We start from the raw sequence: 20,360 nt of genomic DNA, 5'->3' as shown, positions 1-20,360 counted from the left end.
AGAAGACTTTCATGACATAGCACTTAAATATGAATTCATTTTTCTAAATATAGCCTATATTCACAGCTGCTTGTGAACAAATGAACTATCCTTTTAGGATGCAGAACATTCGATCAGGTCACAATCTGGACTGGAAAACAGCACTCTGAGCGTCATTAAATTGTCCTGCAAGAAAGGGACAAAATGAAGAAGAAATAAAAAAGTAAAGGAAAAACATTCAAACACAATATCATACTATTAGATTAAATGTAACATATTTCTTGGCCAATTAACATATATGCTGAGATATTTTCATTTTTGCTTTAATGGCTAATAAATGTTTGCTGAGTTATTGGAAGTTTACCAAACGATGTCTGCATAATGTTATTATTATTTATGAACTACGCTTCTAGCGTTTGTTGTCCAACCCCAGGGGTGACGTAATTATCATGCGCCAGCAACACGGTAAGATGGAACGCGGGCCTGATTCGATGTTTGAAATATAACATAAAGCAGAAATTGTACAAATTGGATACAAATCAAATATGAGTTTACATCGCGGAGGTGACTCAGGATTATAGCTGCGTATTTCCTTTTGGGTATGTTTGCGAGTGTCGCAGAATTGTTTCTTGTGAAATCGAAACCTATAAAGCTAAATGTTGATTTTACTTTGTGTTTGTGTCACACAGTTATGTTTCTGAGACCTTTAGATCTGTAAGATCCCCCAATACATTTGGACATTTCCGGAAATGCGATAGCAAGGATAATAAACTTAGCGTAATCGCTTTCACTATGGCACATTTTGAACCGAAATAGACCATAGTTATATTGCCAAAGCAGATAAATAATTAATGCTATCTTAGTTTTTATACATTGGAATAAATAAATGATAAATGTCCTGCTTGGCGCCTGTGCTGTTTCATCTCTATTAACTCTAACCTGTAGTTTTGACCTGAATATGAAAATCGAAAAGTCGAGAGTTTTTGTAAGGAAATGAATAGATGATGATAAATGCAGCACAATTATTTATTAGCATTACGTATTAAGGTTAACAGCCCCCCCCCCCCCGTAAATCTGTTTTTAAAAAGTTCTCAGTTTTTAAATCTTAAGAATGACATGATGAACAGAATTATAGAATTTCAGTTTAACATTTATTCACTCACATGGTTATTTGACATGTGTGACAAATCCTACTCGATGTAAAACTGTTTTTAGATCACAATTAGGCGATTTTTGTTATAATTATTAGGCTCACAGCTTTTATTAACCGAAATGCTGTATGGAATATTGGATTTTAAGGCAAAAACCATTGTTTTTTGGCCAGTTTTGGACTATTCTGCATTCATAAAATTCCTTCTTTCAAAGTAACGGTTAGAAAATATGCAAAATACAAATTTAATTGCATATTTTTTTTACACTTTATCTGTTGTTGTTAATTGCAATGCATATTTTTAAGGCGGTTGTCTCAAAATAAGTTTTATTCTGATGCACTATGTCTGAAATCTACACTTACACCATACTTTCTATTTGATTCCTATCTCTCTCTCTCTATATATTTATTTTACACAGAGGGTTTTGTTCATATAACTTTGCCTGTTTCATTTTATTCCTGAAAACATAGTGGAGACGTATAATTTTTCTGCCTGTTGGCAGTATTTTTCGGATTTATGGAGTAATGAAAAGAGATCCAAAACCTCCTCTGTAAATACCTTTTAAATCAAATATGTCAACAAAATTAAACAAGAGTATCAAACCTGGCTTTATCTGTTCTGGAAATGTGTGCTAATTTAATTTGACAATGTCTCATTTGCATATTTATATATAACATTTCGGAAACAAGTATTACAAAACTGCTGTCTTAATGTTCTGTGACTAATCAGCTGGGGAAGTATGATGATATGAAATAATATTTTTCTTTTTTACCCTATTCACCTCTGTTCTATTGTTTTTGTAAATGGTTAAAAAACATTCTGTTGAACTTGGGTTACCACTTATAGCACTCAAAATATACTCTCTTTTATACGTTAATTGAAATGTTAACCTAAAATCTTGATGATTGTTGAATTTAACCCATTAAGTCCATGTGATTCATCATTGTTTTGGGTTTTAATCCACTGATATCATGTTTTTGAATGAATGCAGGCTCTTTGACCTCTTGAATTTAAGATGAAGAGACGGGCACAAGCATCAGACGAGCCTCTGAAGAAGAGGAAGGCTATCCGTGAGGATTCCTCTGATGAAGATGAGGAGTCTTCTCAAAGAACCACCAGTCAGGGTTAGAAAGGAGTTTCCTTGTGGCACTTCACACTGGGATGTTCGCTTGTCCAGATACTCTGGTTATATAGTCTAAGTTTCTGTAAGCTTGTCCCATTTTTTGTCTCTCAGATTCAAGTCAGAGTGAGTCTCTCAGTGATGTTGAGGATCACAAACCCAGTTTCTCCAGGCCTTCTAATTCCCAGAATGCTGAGGGCAACGATGCCTCTTCTGAAGCTCCCAAATTTTCCATGTATAACAGAGTCTCTCAGAAACTCATGGTAAAATAAGCACCTCCTGTCATTCCTTTCACTCTCTTGTCAGCCTGTTAAATGCATATTGACACATTAAAATGGTGTCCTACTCTCTTTCCTTCAGGCCAAAATGGGGTTCAGAGAAGGCGAGGGTTTGGGAAAGTTCGGTCAAGGGCGGAAAGAGATCGTAGAAGCATCGACCCAGCGTGGGAGGCGGGGTTTGGGTCTGACCCTGAAGGGCTTCCAGGGCGACCTCAATATAGACTGGAAAGATGAGCCGGAGGTACGGCAACATTTCCAATAGTGTTTCTTTCATATTAAAACAGAAACCTTAGTAGTCCAGGGCCATTATTTCTCCTTCATTTCTACTCTCAGCCAAGTGCTTTAGAATCAGTGACGTGGTTTCCAGAAAGTTCTCCAGAGATCCCAGATGCAGATGAGCTGAAGGATTGGATGACCGTGGGCCAGGTATTGCAGCACATGTTACCTGATGAACTAAATGATTAGTTTAAGATCGAATGCTTATTCTTTTACTTTTTATAGTAAAAAATGATTAGTCACCATCTGACTAAATACATTTTTGCTCAGTTATTTGTTGTCTCTTGTTCACATGGGTGTGCGGTGCAAACAGTGCTTTACTAATAAACCTGGCTACCATAAAGAGCTTACCACCAACTGTAAATGGATAGTTGGCATGAAAATGCATGCATTGCTGTTTTACATTTTGAGATTTTATGCTGGGTTTCCTTCCAATGAAAAGTTTAAAAGAAAAGTATTTATTTGAAAATAAATATCAATTATATCTTTCTATAAATATCTTTACTGTCACTTTTGATCACTTTAATGTGTTTTTGCTCAATTAAAGTGTTCATTTCTTTTCTTTTTTTGAATCGAAAGAATGGTAGTGTACATTCATATAAAAATGTTATTTGTCATGTTTCCATGTTAATATGTATACTTATACCTATGCTTATATTTGTAGAAAAAATTAAAAATTGATGATGAAACTGAATTTTGCTCTGAGAATCTGCTGCATCTCCTTCTTCGCTGCAAAGTGAGTGTGTCAAACATTTCTTATGTTTCTCCTGTCTTGCATAAGACCAAAACACATAGTTGTATGTGTCTTGTTATAAAGCAACACGTCATTTTATTTGTATTTCTTTTCAGACTGTGTTTGATGACTTGGAGGGGGAGGAGATGAGGAGAGCGCGTACTCGATCAAACCCTTACGAAACAATCCGAGGGGCTTTCTTTCTCAACAGGTAGGTGGTGTCTCCACATGCATACTATGTTATAATAGAAGCATATCTTTTCTAAATTTCTTTCTCTCGGTTTTCTCCTCAGAGCTGCTATGAAGATGGCGAACATGGATCATGTTTTTGACTATATGTTCACTAACCCAAAGGATTTTCAAGGGGTGAGACCACAATTACACAAGCTGTGGCATTATGGATTGTAATATGTGCTGTAATAACATTTCTGAATTGGATGTCTGTGTATGTAGAAGCCGCAGACGCGTGATAAAGATGGTGAGTTGCTGTATTTTGGAGATGTATGTGCAGGACCGGGAGGATTCTCAGAGTATGTGTTGTGGCGGCGGCGCTGGCACGCGAAAGGTTTTGGGATGACTCTTAAAGGATCCAACGATTTCAAACTGGAAGATTTCTATGCTGCTCCCAGTGAGCTATTTGAGGCCTATTATGGTATGAGTTTCAACCATTTAAACATGAACAAAAAAAACCAACAATCTAACATTTTTACTGTATCGATTAATGTAGAAAGTTTAATGTAACACCTATTCTACTGTTCAGAAATTTGGAATAATCATAAAGTCTCTTATGCTTAATCAAATATGCAGTAAAAGTAGTGTGTAATATTATTACAATTTAAAATAACTGTTTTCTTTTATAATATATTTTAAAACGAAATTTATTCATGTGATGCAAAGCTGAATTTTTAGCACCATTACTCCAGTCTTAATTTTTAATCATATTAACGCAGCCTTGGTGACTCTTTTAACAACATTAAAATTAGTTTTTATTTCAATTTCACTTACACTGGTAGTATAAATGTTTAATCTAGTTGTTAATGAAATTAAAATATTGGAAATCTTTTGAATGTCTCATTACCGGCGTTTCAGGTGAGGGTGGGATTGATGGCGATGGTGACATCACGCGGCCGGAAAACATCACTGCGTTTCGCAACTTTGTCTTAGACAGCACTGAAGGGCGGGGCCTGCACTTCATAATGGCAGATGGGGTAAGACATGCTCTTTTGCGATTGGTTTAAATGTGAATGTTGTTGTTGTGTGATTGGTCGATAGATTCTGATGGTGTGTTGCTCATCAGGGGTTTTCTGTGGAGGGCCAAGAGAACATTCAGGAGATTTTGAGTAAACAGCTCCTTCTGTGTCAGTTCCTCACTGCCATGTCCGTCGTCAGACCAGGTAACGTGTGTGTGTTTTTATTTGTGTGCATATAACGTGCCAATAAACACTATTCACTCACTTAGACATTTTTTTTTTTCAGATTTGTATTGGGGGCGATTTTGCAATAGTTAGCACAGAGAAAATCAACATTTAATAAAATAATAATAATCGAGTTAGTTTGGTTTGTCAGAGTGATTCAAATCAGTTACTTTTTAAGTTTTTTTTTAAACAATTTGAAAGCCATTTGCTTGTGATTCAGACTACATTCCTTTAATGTTGTTTGCTTGCTGTGATAGAAAGACTGTTTGTGCCATTATTTTGTGTCTGTTTGTCTCATTACATTCAGTTCAAGCTTGCAAACTAACTGCAAACTCACTTTTTGTAAATTGAATCTAATTGCTGATTCACTATTTTCTTCTCTGTAGATATTTGTGAAACTAGTATGTTAATAGGTAGTTTAAATTGGATTGTGTCCATTTTAGATTAGCAGTTTTATTCCATAGATAGCTCTGGATTTTTATGGACTTTCTGTGTATGCTTTGGCCATCTTCTTATTGGAAGTTGAGTTTTTGTCTTTTTGGTTAAATCACTCAAAATCCTTGTTTTCCTCAAGGATGTTTTTGGTTTCACTCAGTCTAGTTTTCGTTCCCCTGAAGTTGAAGAAGTATCATTAAAGCTTTATTGTGCTCCACTCTAGGGACGGATGATTCACATCAGTAGTGCATCTTCTGTCTTTGTCATGGAACACTGTATCTGTCTTCTTTTAGCTTACCATAGGTCTCATGGTTTTTCTTCAGTCCCAGACACTCAGTTTTGGAGGACAGACAGTTCTTTCACAGCGGTTCCAAATGATCTCATCTCTTTGATGATGTCTTTCTCAAGGCTTTGAAGATGATTTAATGCCTTTTCTTTCCTTGATATTATTGTAGAGCCTCTTGTCTCAGATCTGTTTGGATTTTATCTTGGGATGCGCCCAGACACGAGTCTATTTATTCTAAAAATCCTGTAATTAGGAAGATAATTATGTGACTGAGAGAAGCCTTGGTTACCTGAGAGCTAATTTTAGGTGTATCAAATCAACGGTATTGCTTTTTACGGTTCTAGTATTGAAGAGCCATGTTTTAAAACCTTAAGTTTTGTTTTAGTCAAAAGTTTTTGTTTAGTTTACATAAATTTCTTTCCAATGTTTCTCTTAATCTTCTCTTAACTCTTGCCTTTAGGATTATATAAATGAGCTATGTTAAGATTGGTTGTTTTCCATTATATGGCCCATTTAAATAGATGTATGATAATTATTGAAACACTTTTGCTTCAACTCATAATCTTTGTGTTTTGCAGGAGGCCATTTTGTGTGTAAGACGTTTGACCTGTTCACACCGTTCAGCGTGGGCTTGATTTATTTGCTGTACCTCTGTTTCGAGAGGGTCTCGCTGTTCAAACCCGTCACCAGCCGGCCTGCCAATTCAGAGAGGTTTGTTTTCATCGTCCATGACTCACTTGAGAGCGTGAGAGAGCTCCTGGCAGTGGACACTGAAACTTATATACCTAGGTTTCTCTGTTCAGCATATTAATATACACTTTTTTTCTTGACTTGAAAATGCAGAAATTGGCTGAAACTTCAATGCTATATTTTATTTTTTATTTACACTACCAGTCAAAAGTTTGGAATAAATAAGATTTTTAATGAAAGAAGTCTCTTATGGTTTATATACACTATCGCTTAAAAGTTTGGGATCAGAAAGACTTGTAATGTTTTTGAAATAAGTCTCTTATGCTCATCAAGGCTGCATTTATTTGATCAAAAATACAGAGAAAAAACACAGTAATCTTGCAAAATGTTATTACAATGTAAAATAATGGCTTCTATTTTAATATATATATTTTTTGTAATAATGTAATTTATTTCTGTGATGCAAAGCTGAATTTCCATCAACCATTACTCCAGTATAAAGTGTCACATGATCCTTCAAAAACCATTCTAATATGCTGATTTATTATTAGAATTATCAATGTTGGCAACAGTTGTTCTGCCAAATATTTTTTTTTGCAAACTGCGTTACTTTTTTCAGGATTATTTGATGAAAAAAAGGTAAAAAAGAACAGCATTTTTGTTTTTTAAATATTAATCTTTTCTAACAATATAAATCTTTGCTATCACTTCTTATTATGTTATATTACATTATAATAATATTTCACAATATTGCATTTTTTCCTGTATTTTTGATGAAATAAATGCAGCTTTGATGAGTAAAAGAAACGCATAACCCACCCCCACCCCCCCCCAAAAAAAACACTTAAAATCACCCTGATTCCAAACTTGTCTGTATGTGTGTGTATATATATATGTATATTTATTAGGGCTGCACGATTAATCGCATGTGATTGTCACGCGTAAAGCTGGTTCTGTGATTAGCAGCAAATGTCCATCACCTGCTTTCAAATGGAGCAGCGCTTAATATACAGACTCATAGTTCGCTGGCAAGGTACACAATATCACGTTCATAACCGCATGCGATTCATCTGAGATTATGACGCAGTATTGCGTAGCTTGTCAGCGAACTACGGCTCTGTGTAGTAAGTGCCGCTCCATTTGAAAGCAGGTGATGGATATTTAGTACTTATCACAGAACCAGCTTTACTGACGAGACACACATGACAATCACGTGTATATATATATATATATATATATATATATATATATATATATGTATGTATGTATGTATATGTATATATATGTATGTATGTATGTATGTATGTATATTTATATATGTATGTATATGTGACCCTGGAGCACAGAACCAGTCTTAAGTTGCCGGGGTATATTTGTAGAAATGGCCAAAAAAACATTGTATGGGTCAATCATTAGGATATTAAGTAAAGATCATGTTCCATGGAGATATTTAGTAAATTTCCTACCGTTAATGTATCAAAACTTAATTTTTGATTAGTAATATGTATGGCTATAAGAATTAATTTGGACAACTTCAAAGGTGATTTTTCTCAGTATTTAGATTTTCAAATAGTTGTATCTCGGCCAATATTGTCCTATCCTAATAAACCATACATCAATGGAAATCTTATTCATTCAGCTTTCAGATGATGTATCAATCTCATTTTAGAAAAATTTACACTTAAGACTGGTTTTGTGGTCCAGGGTAACATATATATGCAGGGCTCGACATTAACGCTTGTTTGAGTGGATTTTGTGAAGGGGCAAATGACAGAGAATTTTCCTTGCCCAACAGGACAAGTAACTGCTAACCTGCTTAAAATGTCAATGAAGTGAATCAATGTCAAGTCCTGAGACTCATATATATATTTATATTAGTGTATGATTCATTATTTGTTTCTATTGATTGATTTTTAAAAAAAATTTTTTTTACAGATCAATTCTGATATATTAGCACATAGGACTTTTTTTAATAATAAAACTTTAAAACTAAAAATGTTGCCCTATTTACTTTAATGCACATTCCTGGTTTTATTGTACAGTCGTGGCCAAAAGTTTTGAGAATTACATAAATATTGGAAATTGGAAAAGTTGCTGCTTAAGTTTTTATAATAGCAATTTGCATATACTGCAGAATGTTATGAAGAGTGATCAGATGAATTGCATAGTCCTTCTTTGCCATGAAAATTAACTTAATCCCAAAAAAACCTTTCCACTGCATTTCATTGCTGTCATTAAAGGACCTGCTGAGATCATTTCAGTAATCGTCTTGTTAACTCAGGTGACAATGTTGACGAGCACAAGGCTGGAGATCATTATGTCAGGCTGATTGGGTTAGAATGGCAGACTTGACATGTTAAAAGGAGGGTGATGCTTGAAATCATTGTTCTTCCATTGTTAACCATGGTGACCTGCAAAGAAACGCGTGCAGCCATCATTGCGTTGCATAAAAATGGCTTCACAGGCAAGGATATTGTGGCTACTAAGATTGCACCTAAATCAACAATTTATAGGATCATCAAGAACTTCAAGGAAAGAGGTTCAATTCTTGTAAAGAAGGCTTCAGGACGTCCAAGAAAGTCCAGCAAGCGCCAGAATCGTCTCCTAAAGAGGATTCAGCTGCGGGATCGGAGTGCCACCAGTGCAGAGCTTGCTCAGGAATGGCAGCAGGCAGGTGTGAGCGCATCTGCACGGACAGTGAGGCGAAGTCTTTTGGAAGATGGCCTGGTGTCAAGAAGGGCAGCAAAGAAGCCACTTCTCTCCAAAAAAAAACATCAGGGACAGATTGATCTTCTGCAGAAAGTATAGTGAATGGACTGCTGAGGACTGGGGCAAAGTCATATTCTCCGATGAAGCCCCTTTCCGATTGTTTGGGGCATCTGGAAAAAGGCTTGTCCGGAGAAGAAAAGGTGAGCGCTACCATCAGTCCTGTGTCATGCCAACAGTAAAGCATCCTGACACCATTCATGTGTGGGGTTGCTTCTCATCCAAGGGAGTGGGCTCACTCACAATTCTGCCCAAAAACACAGCCATGAATAAAGAATGGTACCAAAACACCCTCCAACAGCAACTTCTTCCAACAATCCAACCACAGTTTGGTGAAGAACAATGCATTTTCCAGCACGATGGAGCACCGTGCCATAAGGCAAAAGTGATAACTAAGTGGCTCGGGGACCAGAATGTTGAAATTTTGGGTCCATGGCCTTGAAACTCCCCAGATCTTAATCCCATTGAGAACTTGTGGTCAATCCTCAAGAGGCGGGTGGACAAACAAAAACCCACTAATTCTGACAAACTCCAAGAAGTGATTATGAAAGAATGGGTTGCTATCAGTCAGGATTTGGCCCAGAAGTTGATTGAGAGCATGCCCAGTCGAATTGCAGAGGTCCTGAAAAAGAAGGGCCAACACTGCAAATACTGACTCTTTGCATAAATGTCATGTAATTGTCGATAAAAGCCTTTGAAACGTATGAAGTGCTTGTAATTATATTTCAGTACATCACAGAAACAACTGAAACAAAGATCTAAAAGCAGTTTAGCAGCAAACTTTTTGAAAACTAATATTTATGTAATTCTCAAAACTTTTGGCCACGACTGTACACACTATTATTATTATTATGCATGGACAGAAAAAGTAGCTTTGTTGACTAACGTCACATAATGTAACAGTTGATTATTGAGCATGAGCATTAGGGACTGATTTTTACTGCTGTCTGCATGCAGATATGTGGTGTGTAAGAGTTTAAAGCCAGGCACCGATGCTGTCAGAGAATACATGTTCACCATCAACCTGAAACTGAATCAATTCAGACACTCGGACAGAGACGTTACTGAAGTCGTCCCTCTGGAAATTATTAAAGGAGACACTGACTTCTTCCAATTCATGATCAACTCCAATGAAAGGTGCCGTCATCGCTTTATGACCCTTTTTTTGTCTCTTTCTCTCTGGTTTGATGCATTCATTCATGCTTGGGTTTATTTATTGAACTCTGATCCCTTGTCTTGCAGCCACTGTGCAGTACAGATCAAAGCGCTGGGTAAGATCCACGCGTACGTCAGAGATACGTGAGTCACACATTCTTCCTCTGGTGTGTTTCAGGGCATTCATCTCAAACTCTCTTTTATTTGTTTGTTTGCATATGTCTGAGTCTGTATAAGCGTCACTGACAAGGCTGTATGTCTTTGTAGGACACTGTTTGAGCCCAGGCAAGCAGACATCCGCAAAGAATGTCTCAAACTATGGGGGGTGAGTCCAAAAACAATAGCCACGAGCTTCATAGTGGACTGAGGTCTACTTTAGTGCTCTGTGGTGGTGTCTGAAAGATTTCAAAGAACAATGTTTTGCGTAGGTATGTGTAGGGACAAACTGATTCCGATTTGAATGATTGAGACCTTGAACGTCTTCATCTTTGTGCAGATTCCTGATAAAGCCAGAGTCACTCATCCATCATCAGATCCAAAAGCAAAGTTCTGTGAGCTCGTGAAGGTAAGAGTGTGTGTGTGTGTGGGCTTTGAGAAGTTAGCTGGGAATGTGGTAATGCTCTTGTGGATGTGATGTTCTAGAATAGAAGAGCTAAGTGGGTGAATCAACTGAAGTCTATAAAGTCAGGGTCATGATTCACCTAAAAAAGAAAAGAAAAAAAAGTAAAAAATATTTGGATGATTTCCAATGACATAATTTAGATTTTTTAAATTAGAAAGATTAAGTTTACTGTGAAGAAAATGTACTATACTAAATTTGTTTCATTTTTAAATATTTTAGAATCTAAAATTGCTGTAAAATCTAAAATAAGCGATTCACGTTCCAAATTTGAAGTTGATATCACAAAAATTGAGGTTCTTGTGAATTTATTTATTTTTTTATTCATTTTTTTTTCCTGTCACAATATTACTTCTGTCATTAAATATGGAATTTTGAGAGCTTTCCAACGATATATGTTCTGTCAAGATTAGACAAAGTTTTGATTATAAACTACTGTAGTAAATTTTATAAAATGACACGTTTAAGTACCATTTCCACGGTAATACAATGTCCTATTTAAAAACAGCTTTCACAGGTTTAATTTTGGTTGTTTAAGCTTTTTAAAGTGATATCTAATATAGGATTATTACTTAAATATGTGATAAGGGAAAAAAAGGTAATAAAAAAAGAGTGCCAACAGTGGCAGTCTGACAATTAATTAACAGATTCAAATACAAATTAAATAAATTATTTTGTTTATAAATCAAATATAAATGTATTTCTCTGCTTACTGATTTTCCATTTCAGGGCTCTGATATGGACAGTTTTAGTTCCAGACCAACTGCACTGATTTCAGGAAATCTGGATAAACTACAGCACGTACTGGACTATAGGTGCATTGTGGGAGGAGGAGAACAGCTCTTTCTACTGGGACTTGGGGTAAGGAATATATCTATGAATGTGATATTTATGTAATTTAGGCTAAATTTATAATATGTTTTGGTCATATATATATATCCTTATATATTGCTTAAAGAGTGAAAAAATGAAACCATTTGTGTATGCAGAGATCTCAAATCTACACGTGGGATGGCAAAGCCCCGTTACGCTGGAAGAAGCTGGAGAACTTCAAACTGGAGCTGCCCAGAGACACACTATTGAGTGTAGAGATCATCCAGGAGCTGAAGGGAGAGGTGAACAGAGAGAATCAGTACAATAATTGAGTAGACAGAACTGTGTTGAATGACAGCTTTACATTAATACCGTAAGAGCTCTTGTGTTGTTTCAATAAAAAAATAATAACATGCATGCTTGTAAGAAGTTTTTTATCGATAATAATAATAATAATAAGGATGATTTTTCTATAGTGCCTTTAAATGTTACTTCTCAAAGCGCTTTACATAACAAATAAAACATAAAAATACACTATATAAAAATCTTTGCATCAGTTTTGAGTCTTTGCATCTGTGTTTGTAGGGAAAAGCTCAGAGAAGGATCAACGCTGTGCACATTCTTGATGCTCTTGTTCTCAACGGCACTGATGTCAGAGATCAACACTTCAACCAGAGGTCTTTTCCAGAACCTATTCCCAATTATTATTTTACTAAGCAGGTTTATAAAGTGCAATCCTTCCACTAAGATACATTTTGTGCAAACACATAGCTAGAATACATTATTTATAAGACCTCTTCAAATTGAAATAGAAAGTCTTAAATTCATAATGTCAAGGAATTAAAATTTGCATGCACTGCTAATTTATGTTTTGTTATCTAATACAGATATCTAAACATCATTAAATCAGAATTTGAGATGCAGTTTGAAGATATGATGGCCTGTTTTCTGAGAAAAATAACAAAATTAAACGAGCTTATGTTTAAAACAAGAACAAAAATCTGTCAATGGGGTATGAAAACTTGTTTTCCCTTTAAATTGAGTTTCCTGAAATTCTTGTTTTTATCAACAACTCACTTCCTTTGGATAATTTTCTCAGAAAACAAGACTTTCTATCTAATGCCATTTTTCTTCTCAAGTAAATGTATTTTTATTTAAGAATCTTTAGACATATGCACTAGAAAGAAAAGCAAAATTACTGATGAAATTTTTTTTTTGCATTGTAGTCAGAAGGTACAGTAAAAGTTATTTCCATATTCTAATGGTTGAGAGCAGAGGAACTAGGGAAACGTTGAAGTCTTGCTAATGCAAGACATTTACATTAGAAACTATATTGAGGTATTGTGTTCCATTCAATAGATTCTTAAAATATTTTACTTAGTCTTACAAAGATCTAAAAAAAGTCTTAAGTTTACCCTGCAGAAATGCTGTTTTAAAAAAAACTTTCAATTAACGTCAGTATTTTTTGTATACAGTTATTTTATTCGTATGTTTAATATATTATTAGCATCCAATATTTCCCATTGGGTATCTTATCCTCCAGAAATCACAAATCAGCTTTAGTTGCTTCTGATTTGGGTTTATTATCTTGAATCTAAATGCAATCCAGAAATGTAAAAAAAATATATATATTTTTTTTTCTGGCGCAGAATCCAGATGGCGGAGAAGTTTGTGAAAGCTGTGTCCAAACCCAGCAGGCCAGACATGAACCCCATCCGGTAATATTCCTTTCTCTTTGCAGTTGTGCTAATTGCCATGTCAGTGACAGCCCTGGGGGCCAGGAAGTCCTATGAACACCGGAGGGTGCAGTATGTAAAATTAATGAAGATACTGTGTTTTACTAGAGTCTAGACAGGATCTTTCATGTTTATGATAATACTGCAAGTCAGTCTGCTTGCTGTTTCGGCCTCATTCATTCATTCTCTATTTTATTTTTTTAGAGTGAAGGAAGTCTATAGGTTAGAGGAGATGGAGAAGATCTTTGTGAGGTGCGTTCGACCATTAGATTTTTCTTCTAATTTGTATTTAATTTAATATTACTATTTTACTGAATGTTATTATTATAATTTTTTTTCCTCAGGTTGGAAATGAAGGTAACCAAGAGCTCGGGAGGGATGCCAAGACTGTCATACACAGGCAGAGATGACCGTCACTTCCTCCCCAGTGGACTTTACATCATCAAAACAGTTAACGGTGAGAGAGAGGGAGGAAATAATAAGGATAATATAAGTGGAGTGCCTTGTCAAAGATGATTTGGTCAAATATTTTTTCCGTTTTCGTCATTTTGACAGACCCATGGACAATGGCGTTCAGCAAAAGTTCTAAAAGAAAGTTTTTCTACAATAAGCAGACCAAAGAATCGACTTATGCACTGCCGCCTGGTTCTGTGGCACCTTTCCAGTAAGTATTAAAGTGCCAATATTAAGTAATCCTGCATGGCACTGCACTGGCAACTGATTTTGGATTGAAGCCCTGAGCAGGAAAATGTCATTACACAACTTGAATTTTCAAGAAGATGTAGCTTCTGACCTTCAAAGAAATGAGTATCTCTCTAAACCCCTTTTTAATTTGTTTGTTACTCTCTCTTCTTCTGTCTCTCAGTGCATGTCATCAAGACCGGCTGTTTTGGGCTTGGGAAGAAGGAGTCCGGGTTCACGACTCCCAGATGCGGGTCAACCCAGACAAACTGTCTAAAGACGATGTGCTTTCCTTCATCCATCAACACTGTCAACAATAAAAACACACGTACACATTACAATCATGCTGTCATGCCACACTAAGAAACATAGCACAGACTCTACATTGTCCTCGCCTCCAGGGGGCACTGTAGCTTTCACTAGAGTCCACTGAGAAACATTCAAACTCTTCACACTTCAAGGCTCTCTCTAAAATAGCCCCTGTTAGACGACAGGACGTCTTGGTGCTCGGTGGTGTGTATCTGCGTGTCCGTTATCTTCAGAGGAGAAAGAAACTTAGCTGGCATTGCTTTTCCCTTGTCCACATGTTTTTCTCCAGAACTTCATAACCTGCTTCCTCACATGAATTATTCCTCCACTAATCGATCAGGTGTGCACTGTGCAGCTTCTGATTCTGATAAGATGAAGTTAACCATTTGAAAAAGCATGACAGTGTGCATTCGCTCTACTGTGTGCATGTGTTGCCTTGTTTTTCTCGTTTTTATTTAGTTTCTTTCAGTGTTTAAAAATCTTAGACTGGGTATTGCCATTTCTGGTGATTTTGGAAAAGGATTTGAATTTTAAACCTGTTCGTGATGTTGATTAGATTAAACCACTGAGGAAGTTTATTCCTTGAGTGATTGTGTTCTCTTCATTATTCGTCTCTATTGAGTTTAGAGTCACAATGAAATAGAAGCAGTGACAGATGTTTTCTTATGTGTAATGGCTTACCGAAAAAGAAAAAATGAAGGACGTTGGGACTAGGTTCTATTCATTGGTTGTTGATTGGACTTTGAGATGTGGGTGTGACACTTCAAAGCTTTCTTTTTTTTGCAACAAAAGCTAGATGTCCAAGAAAGTTTGATTTTATGCACTATTGTAGGAAAAGAAAACTGTGACTGAAGATTTGGAACTGGGACCTCTGCTGATAACACGCTCCATTTGTTTCTGCTTGCATTGAGAATCCACAATCTGGAAAAACAGACTGCCTGAATGAAGTGTTTGAACAATGGAAACTTACAAACATCAGAAGAGAACTAGATTCTTGGGGCGATTTTATGAACGGAAAGTCTTTTTTTTGTATACGTCTTCACATTACACATTATTTCAATTCTTTTTTTACAGAAAATCTTGAAGTTAAAGGAATAGTTGACAAAAATAAAAATGTGCATATTTCCTCACCCGCAGGCCATCAAAGGTATAGATAACTTAGTTTCTTCATAAGAACAGATATGGAGAAATTAAGCATTACATTTCACCAATGGATCCTCTGCAGCGAATAGGTGCCGTCAGAATGAAAGTCCAAACAGCTGATAAAAACATCACAATAATCCACATGGCTCCAATCCATCAATTAATATCTTGTAAAGCAAAAAGCTATGTGTTTCTAAGAAACAAATGAATCAAGATGTGAAAAAGTCATCTTGTTTGAATCAGGAGAGAAATATGCACAGATCATATATCACTTAAAACCAAAAACTTAATAAAATACATTTCTCCAAATCTGTTTAGATAAAAATACAAACTCATCTACATCTTGGATGACCTAAGGGTGAGTAAATTTTCTGCAAATTTTCATTTTTGGATGTACTGTTTGTTTGTTTATATTATTGTAATATCTTCATGCTTTATAGTCATATATGGCAGATAATAAGATAATATAGTTTACATTTTGTGACGATACATACAAATAGACAGTTGGGATTTGTGTTATAGTGTATATTGCGTTACGTGAGTGTATGTATGCAGGTTAAATTGAGCAAACTTTCAACTTTAAATAAAGAGCTGTGCGATAATATAGTTGCATTTTGTGACTAAATAACCAGGCAGTTGAGAAAGTGGGTATTTGCTGCTGGTGCAAAAATCGCGCCCAGAATGGCATGGCTACATGGTTGCTAAGGTGTTCTAATGGATTTTAATGCATTGCTTTGTGGTTGGTATGGTGTTTGGTCTGTCCCTACACATGTCCCTTTTTACTCCAGGTTTATCGGCCACTGGTCTGATTGTGCTTTTCATGTCAAACTTTCATACTTTAGGCTTGAGTTTTTTCACAACCTAAACCCCAGGTTTCAGGATTGAGGATAGCAATGCTGCCTTTGCAGGAGGAGGGAAAGATTGAACATCCTTATTGCAGGTCCAATTTATTTTGTCATGTCATATTCAGTATGATTTTCTATCTGTATTTTGCTCCTCTAGAACAACAATACATGAACTGTCGCCGTGACTGACACATCACTAATGAGCATATTGTGCACCTTGCTGTGTATTTTCATTTCTTCTCTGAAGCTGTAGGTTTCTGGCATCTCAAGGACGGCGGGACACAGGCGGTCTTTTGTATGCAGGTGTAATGAGTCTCCCACACCCTGTTTCCCTATCCATCTCTTGCTTTGAGTTTGTGACTGGAAAGCTAAGCAGAGATTCACCTCAAAGGACAATTAAATTTCCCCTGTTAGAGAGCTTCCTCTCATTCGAGAGCTTGCTTGCTTGCTGGCTGGGTAACCAAACAGGAAGGTATACAAACTCTGTTTTTCTCCCCCCACCCCAGCCCCATTCACACACTCGCACTTTATTTTCTGGCCAAGAGGTTCAATGTGCCATCTCCCAAAAGCAATTGAGGAGCGCTGCTGCAGTACTGCCCATCACTAGCCGTTAGGGAAAGCATCCAGAAGATATAACCGTATTCTATCTTACCGCAGGGCACCAGAGTTTTATTAAAATTAAGGTTAAAAGTCTGGTCACTTCGAAGATGGCTGAAAACTCAAATCAAATTGACCAAAGGGGATTCAGTTACAAAAAAAAGGACCAACGTTTTTTTTATAAATAAATACTGTGGAGCTACAAAGTTTTTTATTCAAAAAGTGGCACCATGATGCAATATATAAGTTTGTATTTGATTTTATTTGAAGAGATGTTCTTTAATATTAACATAGTTGCTGCAACATGGTATCGTAGTAATACAATTTATTTTTATTTTTTTTAAATGCATGGTCTACAGTTGGTTATTGGTAGTGTGCCATTTTGGGGTAACGGGTGTATTTATACTTTTGAATCAAACATTTTGAAAGTTCAAATGTTGGGTAAAAGTACTGTAAAAGGTATCATACTATGGTAATGATAATATATCAAGCCACTGTGATTTACTGAAAGATTAATCATGTCATTCCATTGTTTATTTATTTAATTTTGCTTACTTGTTTTGAGCAACATAAGCACACATTCAGGGATGCCCAAAATTGCGCTCTAGGTAGACAGATCACTAGATTTTGAGACAAAACCAAAGTAGTTTCTGATTTATTGTCAGAACAATAAATTCATTGCCATAAAAAAAATACTAAAATGGTCCTTTGATCTAGTTAATGATTACCATTTTAGTGTTCAATGGTATTATTGTATGTATATTTATAGTGGCCTACTTTTTTATAGGATCATTTTTGAGGATCAGGTGCGTTCAGACGTTTAAATTAAACATTTGATGGCCAAAATTTATTTTGACAGCTCACTAGATTTTGAAACCAAATTCCGATTTACCAGCAAAATAAGACTAAATTATTTTAAAATACTATAGCCTTGTGCTTTTGTATTACCATTTTCGTGTACTATGACATTATGGTAGGCTACTTTACAGAATATTTGGTGTTTACTGTTTACACAGGATTTTTGAACATCATAGATGCGCTTAAATCGAACAATTGATGGCCAGAAATGCTGTTTATGCAGACAGCTCACTATTAAAGACACGGCCATAGTGCTTTACGATTTATCAACCGATTCAGAACTCGTGTATTGACGTGGTGCTGAGGAATACTTGAGTATTTTTGTTATTTATACTGCGCAACATCGACGTTTACCACAGCTCAACCGGATTTTAAAAGCCGTGGACGTTTGAAAAAACGGGATATTTGAAAAATCGTTTCCCCACATCAATAGATTAAACGTCCCCAAAGGTTTCAGATCCATATCTGACACCACACCTCATAAATATTGGATGGCTTCTGTAATATAAAAAATTTATGTTTTCAATTTAAGTTTTCAAAGCGGAGTCGGAATGTCCGCGGTGAGGGAGGGCGAGTGGAGGTCCAGTCAGACTCTACATGCTGATCAAACGCGCGCTTTCTCCTCAGGTGCGCGAGGGGCTCAGACTCACACGGACCGATGATGTTCCCTCAGTCCAAATTGTAAGGAAAGCCGCTTCTCTGCGTCAGTTTGGTGGGCTATACTGCACGTGTGACGACTGAGACGAGTGAGACCCAGATTTTGGAGTCATTTGAAGACTTAACTCAAACTCCCGAGGAGCTGCAATGGCATCGATCGGGGAGTTTGATCCGTTAAACAGCAGCGTACCTGCGACCAAAATAGAGATCACCGTCTCGTGCAGGTAAGAGCGAATATTGCTTATTGTAATATTAGTTATGTTCAAAATTCGGTACGTTAGGTCAAATATTATTAACTATGAAATATATATTTGAATTTGGTTATTTTGAAGCTGTTATTAAACTAAGCGTCTTCAAAATATATACGGGTGACTGAGGAGGTAACGTAAGCAAAAAAATAAAATAAAATTAACTTACTGGAAATATGTTGGGTAGCCTGTGTATTTGTGAGACACGCTTCACTTTTGCTTGAGGGGAATTTGAGTTCCGTATAAATACCATGGTACATGAATATGGTAATTTTTCAGCACCATGGTATATAGGGCAGCAACAACAATACCCTTACAAAACAGTACTGTGGCAGTACTATGGTACAGTCAGTGATGGGAACACCTTGGTACGTTTAAAAAAACTAAAAAAAAATTCCCTTGCCAGTACCATGTTACTTCTTGGTACTTTTTACATAACCAATGAAAGGCACAACTCTCCCTAATATTCAGAATATTGTTCAGACTTTTTTCTATTTTCCAGGTCATTAACTTTTACATTAGGTCAATCTATGTTTGGTTAGCTTATATATATATATATATATATATATATATATATATATATATATATATATATATATATATATATATATATTGACAGCATTACAGTACCATGCTTTTATCACATGCTTTTTTTTTTTGTAAGGGGTTTAGGCGAATCTGTTTGTCTAAGTTTGTCTATTTGCATTCATGACTTGCAGACTGTGTCTCAAAATCTAATGAGTTCCATACCTAGGTGGCATTTTTGGGCGTTGTAAGTGCAGTCGACCTCCTTATGGCCATACGTGATTTCTGGAGATGATTGTGTTAATCTTTAAGTCATATTTTATTTTTGTTGTCTATTTGTGCCAAACTTTCATACTGAAAATAACACGTAATTGTCTTATGCTGCATATCAAGCCTTTGCTGCCTGAAGAAATGATTTTTAGCTACATGTTTTGAGTATTTTGCATTTTATGATTTGATGCTTTTCATAGAAATGTGAATTAAACAAACACTTATATAATCTGAATCAGTTATATCTGTAAAATAAAGGGCAACCTTTTTTAATGCCTGGCTGACCTCTTCCCTCACTGTGTCCCTCTGGACCGTTCTCTCCTTGTTGGACTGACACCACTGGCACCAAACAACAGCACAGACTCTTTCCTGAATAATGAATGTGTTGACTGCTGATGCTGTCTGTGTGTTTGCATAAAGCCTTCACTTCAGACACTGCTTGCCCAGATATCCAAGGGAGGTCTCTTTATACATGCGACACATCTGCGGCCGGCTGGCTTTGCCCACCGTGCCTTCAGCAGTAATTTGGCTGAGGTGGAAGATGGGGGCAAGAAAATGGAGCAAGTGGTTCCTCAGTGGTACATATTTTATAGTAGCCTGCTGGGATATGAATGCAACACATCAGGATTTATGAAAAATGAAATGCAGCAACGAAATACGCTCTGCTTCTAGATGCCCAATGAGTTTCTGCTTCACTTTGAGGCAGTGTCTTGTGGCATGACATCTCGTGATAAGAAAATGTGTATCAGGACAGGGTACAAATGGCTTGAGTTTG

General features: G+C 36.2%; 2 protein-coding genes across 4 annotated transcripts in view; both read left to right on the top strand.

The window, feature by feature from the left end:
* The first annotated feature begins 386 nt into the window (after positions 1-386).
* Positions 387-15,028, top strand: LOC132128896 (cap-specific mRNA (nucleoside-2'-O-)-methyltransferase 1-like). Of its 3 annotated transcripts, none has more exons than XM_059540284.1 (24): positions 387-444; positions 2,122-2,254; positions 2,365-2,513; positions 2,611-2,769; positions 2,862-2,954; positions 3,469-3,540; positions 3,654-3,748; positions 3,831-3,903; positions 3,991-4,189; positions 4,627-4,745; positions 4,835-4,931; positions 6,252-6,384; positions 10,087-10,266; positions 10,372-10,428; positions 10,552-10,609; positions 10,781-10,849; positions 11,633-11,764; positions 11,893-12,018; positions 12,302-12,393; positions 13,366-13,434; positions 13,657-13,704; positions 13,797-13,909; positions 14,008-14,116; positions 14,318-15,028. In XM_059540284.1, the coding sequence occupies exons 2-24, from the start codon at positions 2,146-2,148 to the stop codon at positions 14,451-14,453; spliced, it is 2,487 nt and encodes an 828-aa protein (XP_059396267.1). In that variant the 5' UTR covers positions 387-444; positions 2,122-2,145; the 3' UTR covers positions 14,454-15,028. The 3 variants fall into 3 exon arrangements, with proteins under 3 accessions (XP_059396267.1, XP_059396268.1, XP_059396266.1); XM_059540283.1 differs by having other exon boundaries at positions 413-578; XM_059540285.1 differs by lacking the exons at positions 13,366-13,434; positions 13,657-13,704; positions 13,797-13,909; positions 14,008-14,116; positions 14,318-15,028 and adding an exon at positions 13,458-13,600 and having other exon boundaries at positions 412-578.
* A 3,092-nt stretch (positions 15,029-18,120) lies between these two features.
* The window catches only part of cpne9 (copine family member IX), a 46,374-nt gene continuing 44,134 nt past the window's right edge, over positions 18,121-20,360 (top strand). The window contains exon 1 of the mRNA XM_059541032.1: positions 18,121-18,766. Within this exon, the coding sequence (XP_059397015.1) occupies positions 18,690-18,766 (77 nt within the window). The 5' untranslated portion in view covers positions 18,121-18,689. The remainder of the gene's footprint in view (positions 18,767-20,360) is intronic.

Source organism: Carassius carassius, chromosome 46 (assembly GCF_963082965.1).
Source record: "Carassius carassius chromosome 46, fCarCar2.1, whole genome shotgun sequence".
NCBI classification, from domain to species: domain Eukaryota; kingdom Metazoa; phylum Chordata; class Actinopteri; order Cypriniformes; family Cyprinidae; genus Carassius; species Carassius carassius.
Note: the sequence above shows the minus strand (reverse complement) of the source record. Positions and strands in the feature narration are given on the sequence as shown.